Source organism: Periplaneta americana, chromosome 13 (genome assembly GCF_040183065.1).
Source record: "Periplaneta americana isolate PAMFEO1 chromosome 13, P.americana_PAMFEO1_priV1, whole genome shotgun sequence".
In the NCBI taxonomy this organism is placed as follows: Eukaryota; Metazoa; Arthropoda; class Insecta; order Blattodea; family Blattidae; genus Periplaneta; species Periplaneta americana.
In genome coordinates, this window is record NC_091129.1 from 123,331,412 (window position 1) to 123,355,087 (window position 23,676).

The 23,676-nt window shown below is 38.0% G+C and overlaps 2 protein-coding genes across 4 annotated transcripts in view; one reads left to right on the plus strand and one right to left on the minus strand.

Annotated features, from left to right (window-relative positions):
- Positions 1–5,151, plus strand: part of LOC138712349 (uncharacterized) — a 21,560-nt gene extending 16,409 nt beyond the window's left edge. For both annotated transcript variants that reach the window (XM_069844010.1, XM_069844011.1), the window contains exons 3-4: positions 2,779–3,120; positions 4,218–5,151. In XM_069844010.1, the coding sequence (XP_069700111.1) occupies positions 2,779–3,120; positions 4,218–4,730 (855 nt within the window). In that variant the 3' untranslated portion in view covers positions 4,731–5,151. The remainder of the gene's footprint in view (positions 1–2,778; positions 3,121–4,217) is intronic.
- Positions 1–23,676, minus strand: part of LOC138712351 (low density lipoprotein receptor adapter protein 1-like) — a 239,842-nt gene that overhangs the window by 37,111 nt on the left and 179,055 nt on the right. The gene's annotated exons all lie outside the window — the stretch shown is intronic.

Sequence of the window (23,676 nt, forward strand, 5' to 3'; positions counted from 1 at the left end):
GTGCTTGATTTGAGACAGCCTTCAAGAAGAATACAACCACAGTATAATAACAGCTTATTCACAGTTCAGAAATGAACGACTACAGATAGCCAGCTCAAGTTCCAACGAATAGCTAAGTGAGCAGGGTGTTGGTTTGCCTAGTTCGCAGAAGACCCTGGAATTCCCAGTACACTACTCTTTCCTGCCTAAGGCCATTGAAAAACTGGAGTCCAGGGGTGTACCTCTCCTTGACTACTTGGCGGTAGTTGAAGATGCAAAGGAGAGGTTGAAATGAACATAAAGAAATTCTCTAAAAATTCATCACAGTGTAGCAGAAAAGTAGTGGTTTTTAAGTAGGTTATTTAACGACGCTTTACGTTATTTAGCGTCTGAATGAGATGAAAATAATAATGCAGGTGAAGTGAGTCCGGGGTCCAGCATCGAAAGTTACCCAGCATTTGCTCATATTGAATTGAGGGAAAATCCCGGAAGAAACCTCAACCAGGTAACTTGCCCCGACCGGGAATCGAACCCGGGCCACCTGGTTTCGCGGCCAGACGCGCTAGCCGTTACTCCACAGGTGTGGACGAAAAGTAGTGGTTTAAGTTATTTGCAGAAAGTGGCATCCAGGAGTGTATTTCAGGCCTGGCGGTCCCTAGCGGGACCAAGGTATTATTTTTTGAGGCCTGGTGGCGCCAGAACACTTTTCTGATTTGATATTATCGCCAAATTTTAAATTTATAAAAGTCATACGTTATTCATATTTAACCTTTTTCGCTCGAATGAGTCCACACTAACATTTCTGCAATCTCTGACTCATATGATTTGCCTAATGATTCCATTTGGTATGCCCAGAAGTAGTTTCGTTTTTTACCGATAGAGTGCAGCACCCGCCAGTTCCTTGGCTAGCTGTTATTAGGAAGAGGATTGCTTTTTTTTTTTGTTTCCTCTTTTCTTAGGTAAAAATACAAGATAGATGTAAAACAACTTTTTCACCCACAAAAACAAATTCAGGTCAGAAAGGGTACAATTTCATAGTGAAATCTATTCTTCAGAACTAACAACCTCTTTATCTTTTCTATCAGGAAGTTGCTCCAATTTTGTTTTCTATATGGCTATATGCAACTGACTGTTTCTGTTCAAATAGAATGGCCCAGTAGCTTATCGTCGTTGTTCCTGCAATAACTCCTATGTGCAAAATATAACTTTTTCAGTAGGAAGAGAAAACACATTTATTCATCCTATGGCAGCCGTATATAGGAGACTGTGAATTCTTACATTTTCGAAACAAAGAAATATAATTACATACAGGAGATTTTATTATTTTCTGTATCACTATTTAAGTCATTTAATAGAGTAAGAATCTGAAAATCGATAAATGTCACAAAGGAGTTATTGCAGGAACAACGAGTTATGCTTCGAAATCTCAGAATCAGGGAACTCTTCTTTCTAGAAATACATCACTGGTGGCATCTGTGTTGAAGGGGCAGATTAATTCTGGGCTAAGTACTAGAGCTCTGAGTTCCTCTTTTCTCTTTTCAAGTCTGTCCCAGTTGCATCCCATGACGTTGAATGTTCATTTTCAGCATATAGTTTTATATTAACTGGAAAAAGGCATTCCTTCGCAAAGGAAAATTTGGAGAAGACCTTATAGTTTACAGACATTTAAACTACGGCAAAAGCAGTTGTATTTACACAAGTGACATTATTTGATATTTGTTATCAAAAAATTTTGGAAGTAAAAGTATAGGCCTAGTTAGAAGTTATTTTAATCTCTCATTGAAAATGCACTAAAGCGTTTCATAGTTAGCTTATTTTAAAAATTTTAGTGCATAATTAAATTCCTATTTCTAAGGTTTTTAGTGCATAGTTGCATGATATACTGTATCTTTTCGCAATTTTTAGTGCATATAAATCCTCGATCTAGACTGATAAGCTTGCTTAAAGTAATTACACTTTCAGAGTACGTATAAACAGTATGGTAAGTATACGCTTTATGGACTAGAAGGAGAGTCCGCCTGACACTTAATCCATAAATGTGATCCGTTAAAGCTCATAAAACACCTTCGTATCATAAATCCCAAGCAGGGAATACCATCAAAATTCACTGGGATGATCTTACTGGAGAAGTATTGTATTGCTCTCCTGAAGCATCACCTATATTCGAAATGAAACCAAGTTCATTAGTCGGATCCCGGTCAACTAGTCACTCATAACGAGTGCACCTCAGCACATGTGTGGACTTCAGTCCTACGGTCATAGACATCTATGACGTCGTGCAGAGGGCGGCCACTAGAGGGAACCCAAGAGTTGGAACTTAAACTGAGACGATTCTGTCCGACACCGGGATGGATATCCGGTGTTGCTTAGTGGATAAAGCATCAGCACGTAGAGCTGAGAGCCCGGGTTCAAATCCCGGTGCCGGAGGGAATTTTTCTCCGTTCCATTACTCTTTCATCGCAAGTTCATTAGCATTCTTTACTTTTTTACTTGCCTCTCTAAAACTAGGTAGTATATTTCCACCAATCACATAATGTATTTGCAGCTATGTACTTGTAGGAATTTCATTGTCAAAACAAAATTAATGGTTCACTGAACTTGTAAACATTTCTATGGTTAAGTACTCTTTGTCCCTTGTGGCAGCTCACGAATAGTGAGATTTCTAAATTGAAGTACAACACATAGCCTATGCTGTAACGACGAGCATTGTCTTTCTTTTCTTCTTCCCTAATTTTTCGTAACTCCGTCCATCTAACGCACATTAAGATATTAATGCATGCCCTAACTCTAATTTCGCAGGCGCTGAAGTTCAAAGAAATGTTCAAGAAAGAGGCCTTCATGTACTCGACAGCAATTCCAGCCATGATGGCGCTGCTGCCGGACGACTCGCTCAACATCTTCGCGACCAGTTACCACTGCAGCGCCGACGTCGTAGTGTTGGAGGACATTCGTTGCCATGAGGGCGACCACACCGAGGGGCTGAACGCCGGACACTGCCGGCTCGTGCTGGCGGCGCTGGGACGCCTGCACGCCGCGGCGCACGCCCTTCCAGGCGACGTGCGGGACGAAGTCGGAAAGGAAGTGCAGCGGACCGCAGAGGCATGGGACCGCCTGGCGGAACACGCGGCGGCCGCCGTCCAGGTCAGCTTACTGTCCTCTTACTATAGTCAGTTCTTCTTGCTTTATGCTTACTTACTTACTGGCTTTTAAGGAACCCGAAGGTTCACTGCCGCCCTCACATAAGCCCGCCATTGGTCCCTATCCTGAGCAAGATTAATCCATTCTCTATCATCATATCCCACCTCCCTCAAATCCATTTTAATATTATCTTCCCATCTACGTCTCGGCCTCCCTAAAGGTCTTTTTCCCTCCGGCCTCCCAACTAACACTCGATATGCATTTCTGGATTAGCCCATACGTGCTACATGCCCTGCCCATCTCAAACGTCTGAATTTAATGTTCCTAATTGTGTGAGGTGAAGAATACAATGCGTGCAGTTCTGTGTTGTGTAACTTTCTCCATTCTCCTGTAACTTCATCCCTTTTAGCCCCAAATATTTTCCTGAGAACCTTATTCTCAAACACCCTTAACCTATGTTCCTCTCTCAAAGTGAGAGTCCAAGTTTCACAACCATAAAGAACAACCGGTAATATAACTCTTTGATAAATTCTAGCTTTCAGACTTTTTGACAGCAGACTGGATGATAAAAGCTTCTCAACCGAATAATAACAGGTATTTCCCATATTTATTCTGTGTTTAATTTCCTCCCGAGCATCATTTATATTTGTTACTGCTGCTCCAAGGTATTTGAACTTCTCCACCTCTTCAAAAGATAAATTTCCAATTCTTATATTTCCATTTCGTACAATATTCTGGTCACGAGACATAATCATATACTTTGTCTTTTCGGGATTTACTTCCAAACCTATCTCTTTACTTGCTTCCAGTAAAATTCCCGTGTTTTCCCTAATCGTTTGTGGATTGTCTCCTAACATATTCACGTCATCCGCATAGACAAGCAGCTGATGTAACCCATTCAATTCCAAACCCTCTCTGTTATCCTGAACTTTCCTAATGGCATACTCTAGAGCAAAGTTAAAAAGTAAAGGTGATAGTGCATCTCCTTGCTTTAGCCCACAGTGAATTGGAAACGCTATACTCTGTTGAAAAACCCTACACGTCTGCATACCAGCCACTTACGTTCTTTGTTTATCGATAATGTACAATCTATGATCCAGGTGGTCCGCACGAGTCCGCGTGCCTCGCGTTACATAAGGAAGGTGGAGGCGTTCTTATCCGACGCCAAACGTCAACTGCAGACGTTCCAGACACCGGGGGAGGAATTTTGGACGCTAAACCACGGCGAGCTGTGGGCCGGAAACCTCACGTTCTGCTACCAGGGGAACGAACCCACCGCAGTCAAGTTGCTGAACTTCCAGGCGTGTCACTACGGCTCTCCCGTGCTCGACATCATCCACTTGCTGTACACGAGCACCAGATCGGAGGTGCGGGTTGCGCACATGGACGACTTCGCGCGGACGTACCACCGCGCCCTCACGCGTACTCTGCGGCAGCTGGGAGTCGGCGGCGCGCCCAGCCTCGTGGATCTGCGGCGCGAGATCGACTCCAAGGAGCGCTACGGCTTGCTGGCAGCCGTGGCAATCAGCGATGCGGCCGACGAAGATGAGTCATCGTTCGCTCGTCGAATTGAGGATGTAGTTTTAGATCTGGGCAACCAAGGAGTGTTCTAACCCGCACCATCGAACCGAAGCTTGAACGGAGAGGAAGACCGTGGGCGTCAAGTACTCTACAGACTGTTAATTAAGTACCATATGCAATATTGCTAATAACGTTTTCATAACCTAGTCCAGTGATGTCAAAGCAAGCGCATTTTTCTGATCTTGACGTCGTGCGCGGGCATCAAGCGCTAAATATGGAAAGAGGAAGGGTTGTGTATATGAATAAGCAACCTGTTGGATTAAGAAAACAGTAGTGCACAAACTTCAAACGGAACGTGAAATTTTATGTCGTTATTTTTGTATGGCTTCATTCTGTTTAATATTATCTATATTGTCTGTAAAACAAAAGTACTAATACCAATTTCTTAATATTGCAGTTGTGTTTTAAATGTTAATAACATAATAAAGACTTAAGAAGGAATATTCACATGAATTCCGTAGCAGTAAAACTATACTCTACTAAATGGATGAAACACATCATTCATAAAAAAGGTGATTTCCCCCCCCCCCAAAAGAAGAGATTGAGTATGACATGATAAGTTGGAATTGATATTGATGGTACCTTTAGCCCTATAAAAGTAATCAATAAACTAATCAAAACAATATTACAGTAGAAAGCAAAGTTACCTAGGTGCTGTATATGTTTTAAGTGTAACTAATATTGCATAACAAAACTCTTATCGCATTATGCTTTTAAGGTGATATTGGTGAGCAACTTCCTATCATCAGAATATTAAATTATTTTCTCGAAATGTATTGAAGCTATAGAGCTGACATTTTTACAACACATGGGCAGTCGACCTGGTTGGCGAGTTGGTATAGCGGTGGCCTTCTATCCCCAAGGTTGCGGGTTCGATCCCGGGCCAGGTCGATGGCATTTAAGTGTGCTTAAATGCGACAGGCTCATGTCAGTAGATTTACTGGCATGTAAAAGAACTCCTGCGGGACGAAATTCCGGCACATCCGGCGACGCTGATATAACCTCTGCAGTTGCGAGCGTCGTTAAATAAACCATAACATTAACATTGACACATGGGCACATATCTTTTGCTTATGATGTAACAGTAGTTGCTTTGTTAATTAATTTCCTTACAAACAATTTCCATGCGAATATTTTCAAAATTTTCAATACACTATCTTCAGTAATACGTATTTACGGTATATTAGATTTACGAAAACATTCTGCAAGGCTACTAAATAAATAGGCCTATATCTAAAAATTCCGCTTTTCTATAAAAAAAAGTTGAGAACATATTTCTTTTGAACAACAAAATCAAACTTGTGAAAAATGAGGGGAATCTGAAGTACCAGTCAAACACCATCTTTGTCCACCAAAAAATTCCAGACGGACCAGCCGGAATAACAATTATCCAAGATCAATTGTCTTACTATACGTATATTCACAGCACAATTCCCTTTAGTATTCTATTAATCTTATTGAGGTAACCTAAGTTAAATTTCTACTCTTTTATTAACACAGTTTTTCGTACTTGCAATGTAATATGCAGACATACGTGACGTCATATAAGCCTATTAAGTCATCCAACTTCTTGATCGGCAAGACAGCTACCCTTCTTTGGCAGTGTTGCCAATTCAGCGGTTTTCCCGCTAAATCTAGCTTTTTTGGATAACCGTCTCGCGGGTAAAATGATATTATCCAGCTTAGCGGGAATACTAGCTGTTTTTAATCTTTAAAGTTTCTGAAATGAAATTCATATTAGCATTATTGACGGCTTTCATAATTAGGCCTACATTTAATTCGTTCAGTTTGTGTTTTGTGAAATAATGGATGTGTTAATGTAGTGATAAGTCCATACCGTTAAAACCCGAAATCCGTCAAAACCAGTTTCAACTAGTAAAAATTAGTTTAAGCAAATACAGATAGATAGGTTTTTGTTTGACTATTACACTCTTACTACGTCATACTACTTTTGACCAATAAAACGGTACGAAAGGACGTATTTCAACCAACCATGGCTGCTTATCGCACAATTTTATCGCGTCCCTAGCATTTGTTTAATTTTATCGCGTCCCTAGCATTTGTTTAATTTTATCGCGTCCCTAGCATTTGTTTCTTTGTTTACCAACATTTGAAACTGCGCTGGTCTGGACGTAAAAATATATATAGAAAATTACAAACCACTCCAGTTGATGCACAGCAGTTTCAAATATGACTCGCATTGGCATTCAAGAACAAGAATTAATAAAAATCACTGATCATACCTATGCATCTTCTGAAATCCGATTTACAAATAAATGAAGAGCACCATTCGGAAATCCTGAATAGTTGAATACACCATGTAGGCCTAAATCAACGAGTTCCACTTGTATTGCGCACACGTCCAATATAACATCAATTGAACCACCAACCACATTCAAATTTGAAAATTGTACATTCAATAATTATTCCTTTTAAAATTATTCATTCGGAAATTCTGAATAAGTTGAATACACCATGTAGGCCTAAATCAACGAGTTCCACTTGTATTACGCACACGTCCAATACAACATCAATTGAACCACCAACCACATTCAAATTTGAAAATTGTACATTCAATAATTATTCCTTTTAATATTATTCATGTTTATTTTTTATGTCATCGTCGTTAATTAAAACTTTTCTAACACTTGTGTATATTAGTTAGGTTATGTTATAGCTTCTGCTATATGATATGGATAGTCACGTATCAGAGATTGTTTAATATTAAGATTTATTGAAAATCATCTGTCAAGTGACGTTGATTACTGGGATTCGGATAATTGAAGTGGAATGTTGCATTTTAATAAAATTGAAACTGAATCAACAAAGCCTTCTTGACTAGTAACATTGCCATCGTGTATAATAGATCGAGAATTTCTCGACGAGAAGGCATTGCTCACTACTGCCATCTAGCATGCATCTAGCGTAATATTTGTAATCTTGAGATGGTACAATAATACATTTGAAGACAGTTGTATTTTCGTAAGCCAATTAATATTTTATTGTATTGGAGTACTTCGTTACTTCTAATCTTTATATACTTTCTTCTAATCGTGTAATAGTCAATTAAATCCCACTCGAGTTTTGATTTTCTCTAGATAAATCAAAACGTCTAGTGAGATTACTGTTGATAAAAGCCAAAAAAAAAACCTAAACAAACCAAATCTAACCCGTTATTGAATCTAGATCTTACAAAATTCGCTTTCTATCTGCATTATCAAAACTAGTTTTTACTAGTTGAAACTGGTTTTGTCGGATTTCGGGTTTTAACGGTAACATAGGCTATAATGCAATAAGAATAACTGAAATATGTTGTGGCTGGATAAAAGTGTTCAAAATTGCTTCATAGCGCCAAATTGAAAATGATAAAAGTGTGCAATATTCGTTACATTGGCGGGTGGATGCTCTATAATTCTATATTGACTATTATTATTATTATTATTATTATTATTATTATTATTATTATTATTATTGAATAATAATAAATACATATTAAAATCTAGAGATATTTGTGAGAAAATCGCGGGTTTTCGAAAGTCATCTAGCGAAATTATATGAACAACTGTTAGCAAAAATGTTCCTAGGATACTACCGATAATTCCTTATCAGTTTCTCTAATATAAGATTAAAACCCAGAATCATACGGTTAGTACTCATCCAGTAAAACAGTGGAAAATTATCTTTTCTGACAAAAGCATTCCTTTGGGACTATTATGATATTAGAATTTTTTTCTTGCATCCTACCCAAGGAATAAGCTGAAAATCTGCACAGCTATGTTACTTCCATTCTGTTTAAGGCACAGTCTGGGTCCGGCTGTCGACAAGTCAATTCCGAGAAAAAAATCCTCTGTAAGTCCAACACAGATTCCAACTCGACCTGGTCGAGGATAGATCCCAAGTCGCCTGGATGGAAGAGCAACGAGCTAGCTCTTGATCCACAGATGCGGCTCTGTGAATATTTACATTGAGCTGTGAAAAATTGCCAATATAAACAACACCTGCATCATTAAATTTTAAAGGATGACCCGAAAACAAATACGTCGTTACTTTCACTACATTATTACGCCGTTTATATTGCGTATTAGAAGACCAGAAATAATAGAAGGATGAACTCTATGACCCACTACTGATTTTATGATCTGAAATGAAACAGGAATATGCAACAATGAATTGTGTTCTGTGTCAACAGTCATCATTCATCCAATAGGAAGAAGATAATCAACTGCTTTACTGTTACTGATAGAAAGTTTATGTTTAAATGAAAGCTCCATAATTCAAACTCGCTCCGCAATGAAGTGGGTTGTGGGTTATGGGTTAGGCAATCGGATGCTGGAATAGGTCAATAGCTCATTTCCCTGTGGCGGTACGTTTTACATTCATAGGTTTCATTTTGTATAATAATAATAATAAATCTTGCATTTTTGTCTCATATATGAGTTTAATATTCTGCTAGCAATACTTCAAGCCCTTAATCATGCGGACTGCAAGAACAAACGGAGTTTTCTTTGACTTCAGTGATACACGCAGATACGGATGAACAGCTCTTTCTCCCTTTATTCATTAAAAGTTGTTTAAAAAGTTGGATATTGGAAAACAAGGGGAACAGTGATTTAATTATGGATTTTAATTAACAAAGTCACTCGAAGTGCAGAACCTCTGTTATCAATAACTTAGCCTAGGTAGACTGAGCTCTCTACTAAAAAAATCGTAGTCTCACAAAACAAATCGTGGGCTTACTAGGAAAACTCTAACTCCACTTTATAAAATCATTTATATGGTACCAAAGTAAAGAATTTTTTGTTCTATAATCTGGGAGATACCTCTGACTGAGGTTCTGGCAGATATATACAGCAATGGCAAAAAAAAAAAAAAAAAAAAAAAAACCGAACCGACCCTTGTAGCTGATTTGCAGCCTTGTTCACTCCAGAGCACGATAGACTGGTAACTAAGACATTCGTGGTTCGAATCCTGCCTGGGATGGAAACTTTTTTTTATTCCTTATTCAAATTTATTTCTAATACTTTACGATTGTAGCGATATTTTACTACTTAATTAACTTATTATTCCCAGAACACGAATTTTACCAGCAATCGAAAAATATTTGGAATAAATTTGAATAAGAAACAAAAAAAAGTTTCCTTCCCAGGCAGAATTCGAACCACGAAAGTCTTAGTTACCAGTCTATTGTGCTCTGGAGTGAACAAGGCTCTGAAATCAGCTGCAAGGGTCGGTCCGGTTTTTTTTGCCACTACTGTACACCTATTTATCGGGCAGTACATCTCACGTGACGATATGTGTCAAGTCTGATTAGTTTAATATGTAGCTAGGCGGGCTATGTATGCAATGGAGGGAGGGAAGGAACTGCACACCCTTCCCCATTATCTCCTGGCCTAGTTGCCTCATGAGTAATGCCTTGTTGGTGTCACATGTGTGGTCCAGACCTGTCTTCGGACAGTTGACTAAACAACAACAATCTGGGAGAACCCAGGAGAACTGCAATACCAGGAGAAAAACCTTGTGTTGTCTGGACCAAGTGTTTGTCCAACACAAGCTACAAATTCAGGGATACTCCAAACTTTCAAATTTAAATATCTCAAAAATAAGTTTTAAGGAGTTAGCGAGCGAAGTTCTAATACTATTCCTTGTTGTCTTGTATCCAAATCATGAAGAACCAGACGTTCCTAATGATTCACTATGGTATCAACAAGATGGCGCTCCCCCTCATTATGCTGTCCATGTCCGAGAATATCTTGAAAGTATTTTTCCAAATAGATGGATTGGAAGATGAGGATTTATAGTGGCCTGCAAGATCACCAGATCTCTCCCCACTTGATTACTTTTTATGGAGATTTTTTAAAATGTAGAGTGTTTGTTACGAGACCTGCTAACATGGAAGAGTTAAAAATCAGTATCAGGAAAGAATGCAGAGATATACCACCAATAGTGATTGAAAATGTTCAACAAAAATTCACGCTTTGACTTAGCCACTGCCAGATTGTAAATGGGGAGCATTTTGAAAACCTTATTAAATATAATTAGAATTTAATTTGTTGTAGTAGTTGTGCAAATTGTGGAAAAGAATACTTTAAACAAGCAAACAATGAAACTGTTCACATAGCAACCAAACGTTTTGTATGAAACAAATGAAAACTAAATAAATAATTAAATCAGATACCAACCTTTCAGAAAAAAAATAAAAAATAATATGTTGCCATTTAAAAATGTTGTCGATGTTACACCCCGTAAAATAATGGCCGAAAATTTTGTTTCATTTTGTAAAATTTTCCTTTCAAAATAATAAATTTGACGTGCCAGAGCATTTTAAAAAATGAATTCATTTTAGTTTTATTTGCATAATTTCTTATATATGAAAAAACCCTTCGTATAATTATGCAACATGTGCCACTCTCTGAAGTTAAATGGCATACAAATGAGAACTACAAAATGAATGGTTATATTCTTGATTACATGAGATAATTTAACACTCATTATTGCAGCAAATTACAGATTAGATTGTGTTTAAAGTTCAACTGAATTACGTCGCTCTTATTCGTGACCTAATGATCTCCGAAATACTGCGACATTCTTCAGTATTAAGTAACTGCGTGGTGTGCTATCAGCACGTGGTGATTTGTACAAGATAATTACGTATTGAAGGCTGCGGGAAGTGGTACAGATGTCCTTGCGGCTTCTGCTGCGTTATCACTTCCATTCTGGCGATGCGTAGCAAACTGTACTCAATCTTTGTATACAAACAATCACGCAAATAAACACTGCGTTCGTGTTTGTATGCGTCACACGCAAGTTTAAATAGCGTATTACAGTACTTCAGAATTGCAAACTATGAACTCAAACTTTGCAAGGATATTAATCCTACATATTGTCTGTCAATGTATCTAAATGGCTAGCCACTTCACTTGCGTGGTACGTGTTCCGCATATTGAGGACAGATGGCAGTACTGTGGCCCATTTTCAAGTTGCACACCACTTCGGCGGGCCAGGCTATGCGTGATGTATATCTGTAGAGAGTTATGTCGTGTACTAGGGTGAGTGTAAGGGAATGGGCAAGGATGATGATGAGGGAGAAGGGGAAGTCCGGTGCCGGCACGTAGGTTATTCCTGTCGAATAGCACCAAGGGGGCCGCCAGGCTTAACGTCTCCGTCCGACGGACGAATCATATCAACAGCGACATATGTTTTCTCTTCATATGCACTGCGGAGAGATTTGGGATGTAACCCAAGCATATTGGTGCACAATCTAGTGATTAGAAGTTGTGCACTGCCAGTTCTTCTAGTCCCGAGGTAGAAATTTTGCAAGAAAATTTCTGACCCCGCCGGGAATCGAACCCGGGCCGGCTAGTCTAGAGGTAGACATGCTACCACAGAGCTAACTCGGTGGACAAAGTCAATGTTACATCCCGCGTTTCGTTCTTAACGAAGGACAAAACAATGGAGGATTTATTCTGAAGAGCTGCATTTGGTAGAAACTGCAGGGGTGAGTCCAGGACAATGAAACAAGGCAAACATTCCTAATAAACATAGGTCCGGAAAACAGCCGTTTCCGAAATCTTTGGATTCTATTACATCTCAGTATACTGGAGGAGAAGATCGTAATAACAAGTGCTCAATTTTGACCACCGTTCATGTCATTAGCACTTTTACTCATCCACTACGTTCGAATATTTCTGACATGTCTCTAAAGTGTTGACAACCATTGACAATGCGTTCCCGGAGTTCGTTAACAGGGCAGGAATACACTAAATATTTAAAATATCTCCAAACAAAAAAATCCAGACGATTGAAGTTGGGGGACCTGGCAGGCCATGGTGTTTGTAAGCCACGGCGGATACACCTGTTGTGAAAGCATGTGTTTAAGAACTCATAAACGTTCAAATAAAAGTGAGACTGAGCTCCGTTATATATATACCTCAGTAGCTGCATTCCCAAAGAGGTATATAATCCAGAAAGTCGCGTAGCTATTGTTGCAAAAAAAATTTGCGGTACGCATGACTTTTAAGTCTGCCATGTAAGACATAAGGTCCGAATGTTGTAACGGTTGCAAATGTATTTAAGAAACTGTTGGTTTCCTGACCTATGTTTATTAGGTCTTTTTGCCTTGTTTCTTTGTCCTTTAGTCACAGCTACAGTTTGTAAATATAACTCTGAAACATCCGGTAGCTTGACAGTGCAGATGGTGATGGTTATGATGATGTAAATATGAATGATAACGTAGCTATATATACAGTACTCTGTAGGTCAATATATACATGTAAACAATGAAATGTGAAAAATCTTAAACCTTAGTAGTACAGACAAACAAAAAGGAAAGACAAATATGAAAACATTTAAAATGAAACAATTAGCTGCACTTAGTGTCATCCTTCTGTAATTTCTAAAGTCCTATACTTCGAGATCTCTTTCCCCTTGCACAAACTGGCAAGTGATGAAGTCAGTCATTCCTGTCCTGACATTCACTTTAAGAATGAGCATGGAAAGATAGCGATTCTCAATGACAACGCCACAGATATCCTATCCAACATTAAAAGTAACCGCTAACCATTAGCGATAGATGTTGTTTTATTCATTTCACATCTCCTGCGAAACGAATGGCAGGTGGTTTGATGCTGCGTAGTTGCAGGTGTGGATATTCATCAGTTGTGGAGGCATAACATACCGTAGTGACATCCCATGCAACGGGAGTCGTTTTTGTTTTCATATTGCGGCAGTTAAAATATACCAAATGTAACCTTTTTCCTACTAAAGAGAGCCCGAAGGTATGCACCGCAGCTTGAGGCTTTACTGTGCTCATCTGTTTATTACAGGGATGATTGTTGAAGTCCTCAGGATCGCATTGTTCTTAAGTACGGTAACGTGATTTACTGTTTGGTGCCATCTATTGATTCAGCTACATATAAAACAGCCATGTCTGACGAAAGTCCGCGTGGTCAATGAACCAAGAACTCCATTCTGTCCCCCTGAGAATTCTGCAGCTTTCTCTTACCATCTCTTTGCAGATCACCTTGCAATCCTTGCATCCTCCAATATATTGACCTGAAGGTTCCATTACTGTAGGTACAGTAGAACCTCTATTATCCGTTGTAATGAAGGGGGTTGACTGAACGGTTAATCGAAAAAATCGGATAATCCGTACTATAGAAGACTTTCATAAATTAAGTGTTGCATAATGCAGTTTCGGTAATTTTCTCCGTGGTCATGTGTTTTAATATATTAGGTAGTGGATCAGAAGTTTTAAGTATAATAGCTCTGTTGGAAAGAGTGGGTGAAGAAAGAATAATGTTGAAACTGATCAGGAAGAGAAAAAGGAATTGGTTGGGTCACTGACTGAGAAGAAATTGTCTGTGAAGGATTCACTGGAAGAAATGGTGAACGGGTGAAGAGTTCGTGGCAGAAGAAGAGATCAAATAATAGACGGCATTAAGATATATGGATCATATACGCAGACTTCGAGAAAGGCAGAAAATAGGAAAGACTGGATAACGCTGGGTTTCCAGTGACAGAACACTATGAATGAATGACGGATTTCTAAGGTCAACGAAACTTCCTGTGATGGATTTCTGTGGAAAGATAGGAAAGTATAGACCTAGGTCTCATGTTATAGATTTAAGTAATTTATACACTTTATCCTTTTTTTTGTTATTAAATCTCGCATAGTTGTAACTCCAATCCCGTATTCCGATGTGAGATGAACTACAGTTCCTCTTTTCCAAAACCACTCAATTATATGCACTTCTCTTCGATACTTAGCACAGCATGTATTCTTTTGGTACTTCTGGATGACGTTTCGCAGAGAAATTAAACAGGTCATTCGAACAGCAGATCATAATGTGAAAGGTCAAAGGCCTCTAATATCACTCTCTAATGTATTGTGCAGTACTCAATATAGGAGAGAATGACAGACGGATAATCCAACAATCGGTTAATAGGATGACGGATAATCGGGGTTCTACTGTATTGTGATTCACTGCTTGGTGCCAAAAGCGGATTCTGCTACACAGCACCTAGGTCCGAAGTAGTCCGCTATGAAAGACTCTTCTTTTCCCCCTATCTTATGCAGCTTCCTCAGATAGATGTCATCTGTATGAAAATTATTAAGGTATTACATCTGTTTCAATTTCGGTCGACTTGAAACTATTGAAGTATGACGAATAAAGTTGAAATTAATGAAGGCGAACTGAATCCGAGGTCCAACGACGAAAGGTACTCAGCAATTTCGCTTTAGTTGCTTGAAGGGGAAAAAATTCAAAGAGGATTTGAATTCGGGCTCGCACGTTTCACTGTCGGACATGCTAACCATGTCTACACAGCAGTGGACAAACGTAGACTTAGGATAAACCGACAAGGCGTGATAAAGGCAATGGAACTCTTAGGCAAATGACAGTAATGATATTATTATTATTATTATTATTATTATTATCTTCTTCTTCTTCTTCACTTCAAGGATTAGGTTCATGTTGAACCTGTTCCGGCGTCCATTTCGCTCTTGGTCTTCCTACATCTCGTCTTCCTTTTGGTTTATATCCCATTGCTAAAGCTGGCAGTCTGTAGTTCGGCATCCTTTGTAGATGTTCACACCACCTTCTGCTATTTCTCTTTAATTTCTCCAGCAATGGTTCCACCTCTAATTTCTTCCGTATATCTATGTTCTTCTTTTTATCTTGTATTGTACATCCTAGTGTACTTCTCATAAATTTCATTTCTGCTACCTGGACTTTTGATTTATCTTTTTCTGTCATTATTCTGGCTTCACTTCCATAAGTTAGCATAGGTACTGCGATTGTATTGAAAAATGTTATCCGTGTATCTTTTCTTGTTTTGTTTTTTAAAGATCTATGGATTGTTCCACATACATTTCGAAAGTTATTAAGTTTTTTATCCAGGTCTATATCTCTTTCATATGAAATGTAGCATCCTAGGTACTTAAAATATTTAACCTGTTCTATAATTATTTCATCGATTACTATTTTTGTCCTTATTGGGTATTTTCCTTTAAATGCCATTGTTTTGGTTTTTTGAGCTGCAATTTTAAAATTATATTCTTTTGTTATTTTATTTAAAACATAATTGATTTCTGTAATTTATCCTCACTGTCTTGGATAATTACTTTATCATCAGCATATAAAAGGGAGTTCAAGAAAGTGTTGTTCTTTAAATATATTCCTGGATTAACATAAGATTTCCATGTTCTAAACATGTCGTCAATGTAAATATTAAAAAGTGTCGGCGAGATACTACAGCCCTGTCTTACTCTTTTATTAGTGGGAATCGCTTCTGTCAAGTTTCCTCCTATCACTAAGCATATGCTGGTTTCTTTATAGAGAGATTTAATTGCTTCCACAAGGTGTTTCGGGTATCCCCTTCTTATAAGTATATTCCATAGTAGTTCTCTATCTATATTATCGAAGGCCTTATTATTATTATTATTATTATTATTATTATTATTATTATTATTATCTTCTTCTTCTTCTTCTTCTTCACTTCAAGGATTAGGTTCATGTTGAACCTGTTCCGGCGTCCATTTCGCTCTTGGTCTTCCTACATCTCGTCTTCCTTTTGGTTTATATCCCATTGCTAAAGCTGGCAGTCTGTAGTTCGGCATCCTTTGTAGATGTTCACACCACCTTCTGCTATTTCTCTTTAATTTCTCCAGCAATGGTTCCACCTCTAATTTCTTCCGTATATCTATGTTCTTCTTTTTATCTTGTACTGTACATCCTAGTGTACTTCTTATAAATTTCATTTCTGCTACCTGGACTTTTGATTTATCTTTTTCTGTCATTATTCTGGCTTCACTTCCATAAGTTAGCATAGGTACTGCGATTGTATTGAAAAATTTTATCCGTGTATCTTTTCTTGTTTTGTTTTTTAAAGATCTATGGATTATTCCACAGACATTTCGAAAGTTATTAAGTTTTTTATCCAGGTCTATATCTCTTTCATATGAAATGTAGCATCCTAGGTACTTAAAATATTTAACCTGTTCTATAATTATTTCATCGATTACTATTTTTGTCCTTATTGGGTATTTTCCTTTAAATGCCATTGTTTTGGATTTTTGAGCTGCAATTTTAAAATTATATTCTTTTGTTATTTTATTTAAAACATAAATTGATTTCTGTAATTTATCCTCACTGTCTTGGATAATTACTTTATCATCAGCATATAAAAGGGAGTTCAAGAAAGTGTTGTTCTTTAAATATATTCCTGGAGTAACATAAGATTTCCATGTTCTAAACATGTCGTCAATGTAAATATTAAAAAGTGTCGGCGAGATACTACAGCCCTGTCTTACTCCTTTATTAGTGGGAATCGCTTCTGTCAAGTTTCCTCCTATCACTAAGCATATGCTGGTTTCTTTATAGAGAGATTTAATTGCTTCCATAAGGTGTTTCGGGTATCCCCTTCTTATAAGTATATTCCATAGTAGTTCTCTATCTATATTATCGAAGGCCTTATTATTATTATTATTATTATTATTATTATTATTATTATTATTATTATTATTATTATTATTAATCCGTGGCGTTACAATCTTTTAAGGATCCGAACAGACCAATCGGCTGTTGGCCTCACGTCCACATTCCGAAGTAGAAGTGGACGATCATCCAACCAGAATGGAGGTATCGTGTGGTTAGGACGATGATCCCCCAGCCGTTATAGCTGGCTTTCGTAACCGGATTTCGCTACCTATCATAGCTCCGCAAGTGCATCACGATGCTGGGTTGGCACCGGTCCCATACAGTGGCCGAAATTTCATGAGAAAATTTCTTCTCCCATGAGGACTCGAACCAGCGCGCATTCCGCAACGCGAGTCCTAAGCCTGATGCCTTAGACCACGACGACGCCACGGCGCGGAATATACTACTATATACAGGGTGAATCAAAAGTTTAGAACCATATAAATATCTTCCATATGCTTGATTTTCAATTACTATAGGTTTGTATTTGTAAGACCAAATGCTCTACCTGTGACACATTCGAAGCCCTCAGCTATCTCAAAAGCCGCTATTTTGGTTGCACCTTTGAAATTTTAAATGGAAAGAGGATCATGTAGGTATTCAAAATCATGTGAAATTCTCTGAAAAAATGAATGGTTCAATCCGTTCTGAGATATCTCTAATCGTTTTCTAGTTATTTAAAGATAACTTTCAATGACACAAACATTAGTTACTGCATTACAGATATTTTGTAACATAGTACAATACTAAAGAAGGCTTTGGAAAAGGTATTTTTATGCAATTCTGGTAATTAACTTTTTCTGCTTTACTATTTGGTTAACCTGTGACAGTTTCAATGCACTGTGATTCTTGATTTTCGTGATGGCATTATCGAAAGAGGAAGGAATAGAAATCATTCTTCAGTCTAGTAAGTTAAGCCACAGAAATGTTGCAGCAGACTGGACGAAGAGTCCCCTGGACATTGGATTGGTCGACGTGGGCCAGTAGAATGGCCGGCCAGGTCTCCAGATTTAACAACCCTTGATTTTTTCTTTTGGGGTTACATAAAGAGCTTGCTGTATGAAGAGAAAATTGGAAATGTGGAGAAAACATTTTGTAGCATTTCCGGTGTGACTTTAGCACAGGCTTCAATGATCTGGTTCTTTAAATGTTGCATATTCTCAATTTTCTAACTCTCTATGCAAGTAAACATGCGTGCCTCCGACACTACACAGTACACACACTAACCAGATAGCCTGCTTCATTCGACGTCCAGTCATGTGGACTACTCTCAATAATCGACCCAACAAACACGTTCACTTTCCTTGCCATTCCTTCTGCTAGAACAGACATGTAGCTCCCAAACTTCGGATGTATTTCCATCTGTGTAAAACCCTAGAAGTCGGCAGCTAATTCAAGATATAATGGAAGGATGAGTGCAGAGAGGAGTAAACATCGCTGCTAGGTAAATTCGCAGCTGGGGTCAGGCGCGCAGATCGATATATGAGCGAGGGGCCGCATATGCAGCCGGCTTCCTCATTTGCGGCCGTCCGCCGCCGCGCCGACTTCGGATCAGCGCGCAGCTTCGCCCACCGAAGGGTTTCATACCTGCCTAACAGCACGCACAAAATCTGCTATGACCGCTGTTGTCGTAACCTAGCAACCAAGAGAGGACGGGAGGGTTCTGTAACCAGACACCACCACTACCTACAGGAGGCAGTAATATTACAAGTACAGGGACAAAATTTTATTTTTACTTCAATTTTTATTGTACCTGAGTTTTTGAATGTACTTCACTCCCACCCCTTCTACTAATGAAGTTCAACCGTCCTTCACACAGATCCAAGACCGCATATAACTTACAGTCATAGTAGCCTTACGGTCATAGTAAACAGTACGTTCCAAAAATATGTTCGCGTTTTCCATTGACGAAAGGGCTTTCAATATTGAATCATTTTCGCACAGGTACTGTCGTCCATTTGACTACGACGCATCCCGGTTTCCCCCACCCGCTTCTATTCGCCTCTCTGTGAAGGCTAGTAGCTGGGCTGTCTTAGCTCTATTCTGAGAACATTAATTTTTGTTACGAATTGGACGTCTACGTAACATTATATCCATACAACTGTTTAAAATAACTTAAATAAAAGGGCCTCGTTAAGTAATTAATTGTCACGTGATTTCCACCCTTTCTACGACCCTGCGACTTGAACGGACAGTAGATAGCATATCGGAGTAATTTTATCTTTTCGGATCGGGCAGAAGTGAAGATTGAATTTACAGTACGTAAGGTACTCTTTTATAGAGTAGGTACAGAATTATTTCAACATGAGTTATTAGTACGAAGAACGAACCTGGAAATTGGAATTACGTACAATAGTCCATAGTGCGATAATATGCATATTAGAACTGAAGCCTGTATCGAAATGAACGGCCACCATTTTCAAAAATGTGTTTAAATATCCATATTATGATTATTTTTCAATTTAACTTCATTCTCTATACTGTACGCTAATGTGCTGTAGACAGTATAATATACACTGCATAATGAATACGTCCACATGAACAGCTCAGTTCGTGAGTAAAAACACTCATTGTTAATACTGTACTGTATTTTGTTTTAACAAAATCCTAAATGAAAATTATCAAACTCAAAATTGCGATATTTCCCAGTTTACGTAAATTGATGAACTACTTTTCTTCCCTCCCATACCTATAGTAAAGTGATTTGTTTGTATTTTACGCCAGTATCATCGAACTCCAGTCGTGGAGGGCGGTAGCAAACGGTGTTTCCGGTTCTTAATCGTTGATCCAAAGGTATAGCCAGGTTAATATTGGAAATGTTAGTAAAAATAAAATGATATCCCTGTATATTAACAGTTGTAGTTTCAGTGGCAGTAGTACTACACAGTAGTATAAGGTTACCTACCAGGCATCTCAATTTCCCGGGGACAGTCCCCGAACTTTGCTTCTTGTTCCCAAACAAATTTCGTATCAGGGATGTCCTCGAATTTCGTAATTTGTCCCCAGATGTCCCCGGATTTTAAGTGTTAATTACTATAATTTTATGAAAATGCTGTTGAATATCTCTGTGCTGAGGTTATTCATTCACAAGATAAGATCTGTGGAATATACATTGCTGAGATGTCCTCCAGAAAGAAAAAATTTGAAAAGAGAGTCCATTATTAATTTTTTTCTTTCACTGTAGATGTACTTGACCTGGATGAAATAATTTATTTTATACAATTTTTTGCTTGAAGAAATATGTGACTTCAGAGAAAATAGCAAATCGGAATGAAAAAAAAAAAATATTGATCTTCCTCAAAATGGAGTGAATTCTTTTTAAATTTCTCCGAGAAATTGATTTTCTATGTAAAACTCCAGGGATGCTATTCATAGACATTTCGCAGCACGCGCTACGAGCGTACTAAGCTATCCCCGGCTATCCACTGGTTACTAGTACAGAATTCAAATCATATCCTATCGCAAAAACTGGTTTATGAATACGAAAAACGCTGATCATTCACCGGAAGCCCGCGATAAAAATGTCTATGAATACGGCCCCAGAAGTTGATTGAAATATCTTCGCATCTTCCTGTAACTAATGTTCAGTGAAGAAAACTTTTCTTCTGTGAACATGATATGGAGATCCAAAAAATACGAGATCCAAAAAATACAGAATGATTTTAGAAACTGCTTGAGACATGCTTGCTACCTTAACCAACTTCAACGTGAGCTTTCAGGGATTTGCTGCAAAATTGGGATCCAGAGAAGATCTGCTTAAAAAAATCACTCTTCTGAAAATAATTGTAGTTTATTTAAGTGGGATAAATATATTTCGTGTGTAAATGGAATGAGCATTTTAATTCTGAAATGTGAGTAAAAACAATATAATTGAATAGCAAACTAACAGAAATGTTAAAGGTAGATTTTTCATATATCGATTTCTGTTCCCCGGGAATTGTGAAAAGAATCTGGTAACCTTACAGTGTAGCAGCAGTAGTATCATTAGAATTAGTGGTATAAATGGCATCAGTAGTAGCTGTACCATTATCAAAAGAAATGATAATAATAACAATAATAATAATAATAATAATAATAATAATAATAATAATAATATCAGTAACACTATAAATGGCAGCAACACTAATAATTACAGTAGCTGTATCAATAGCAATAGCAATATCACTAACGCTAGTAGTTATCAGTACAAGTAGTAGAAGTAGCAATATCAGTAGCAACAGTAGGAATGGTAATATTAAGAGTAGTAGTATTAATTTTAGTAATACTATTAGCAGCACAGTAGTAGTAACCCTTAGCATTAGTAGTAGTAATTCGATAGTAATAATAGCAGTAGAAGTAAATCAGTAATAGTAGTAATAACTGTAACAGTAGCAGCAGCAGGAATAGTAGCAGTAGTATATAGTGTCAGAAGTAAATTAGGAGATACCGGAGTAGCTCAGTCGGCTGAAGCGCTTGCCTGCCAGTCCGGAGTTGTACTAGAGCGTGCTAGCCTTTGGGACTCTTCTCCGTATAAAAGCAATAAACAGCAATAGCATAAGTAAGCTAATATAAGTAGGAGCAGTAGTGGTATTAGTGTTATGGAAGTAGTACTAACATAGGTAGCAGCAGTAGTAGTAGTAGTAGTAGTAGTAGTAACATAGGTAGCAGTAGTAGGCCTAGTAGCAGTAGTAGTAGTAAGTATTGTATTGTATTGTATTTATTAACATTCCATGGTATTCACACATTGCTTTACAGCTAGAATATGGAACAAGTCAAGTAGTAGCAGTAGTAGTAGTAGTAGTAGTAGTAGTAGCAGCAGCAGTAGTAGTCGTCGTCGTAATAATGAAGTTATTGAATATTTCGGAGATTATGTTAAGAATACGATTACGATCTGAAACGCACAAGATTCAGAACTTCGCACAGGTACAAGAACAATATTTCATTCCTCCGTTCTATTAAAGGTATTAAAGGTAATTTATATCATGAACGTGGTTATTATCTCAAGATTTACTTCGAGAACTGAGGCCTCTAGCCAATTTCGTCCTCATTCTTGGAAGCGCATAGTTCAACGGGGCAAAGACGTACACAGCACACCCAGTTGTTATTGGTCTAAGATAAATCTTCGCCGGGCATAAAATCCAACACGCTAACTCTGACGTCAACGTGGAGGACGGATGTATCTTTTGTAATTTAATTTTTAAATTGTATTTTAAGACAGTACTTAGTCCTACTTACTTACTTACTTACTTACTTATTTTACAAACGGCTTTTAGAAAAGCCGAAGGTTCATTGTCGCCCTCAAATAAGACCGTCATCGATCCATATTCTGAGCAAGATTAATCCATCCTCTACCATCATATCCTACCTCCCTTAAATCCGTTTTAATATTATCCTCCCATCTACGTCTCGGCCTCCCAAAAGGCCTTCTTTACCTCAGGTATTCCAACAAACACTCTATACGCATTTCTGGATTCATCCATACGTTCTACATGACCTGTGCATCTCAAATGTCTGGATTTAATGAACTCCTAATTATGTTAGGTGAATAATACAACGCGTGCATTTCCGCGGTATTTAGCTTCATCCCACTTAGCCCCAAATATTTTCCTAAGCACCTTATTCTCGAACATCTTTAACCTCTATTTCTCTCTCAAATGGAGAATCCAAGTTTCACAACCATAAAGTACAGCCGGTAATATAACTGTTTTATAAATTCTAACTTTCAGTTTTTTTTTAAGCAGACTGGATGACAAAAGCGAGACTGAAGCACGTACTGCTAAGAAACAGAGGATGGGAAGTACATGAGCAGATTCATTGTGTGTCTGAAGATGATTCTCATAGAAGGGTGGATATAATTCCCATCAACAGAAGAACCCAGAAAGCGATGGTCTTAGACCCTACCATTTGCTTTGAACGAGACACAAATCAAGCAATGCAGATAAATGATGACAAGCGAGCTAAATATGTACCTTGTGTTCCATACCTCAGTGAAAAATATGGCATTTCGCTTTTGAACTGGGATGTTACAGGCTTACTATTTGGTGCGAGGGAATGTTTACCAAAATTTACATGTAATATCCTTAAATCTTGTGGAAATTCTGAAAGCCTCTCTTCAAATTCTACACTATCACCTATATGTTAACACATAATTTTTTTTAATGTACAAATCAAATAATATTTTATTCGTTTCATTTCTCTTTATCTTTTTATATTTGTTAATTCCGGATCCCAGTGGTCAACCTCACTTGAGGACGGATGATTTGAAATACATCTTTGTAGCAGCAGGTATTTCCCATATTTATTCTGTGTTTAATTTGCTTTCGAATGCAGTAGGGCTGGTGGTCAAAATAATGAATGTGCTACAATCTCTGTATCGGCCTACTCTATACACTTACATGTATTTATCTTAATTTGAGACTCGTCTAATGACGAAATATGAAGTCCATACGACGTTCCTTCGTACTGCAGAACTTGTCATTTACCCTTGGTCATCACACTCTTTTCAATTGACAGTATTGCAAGA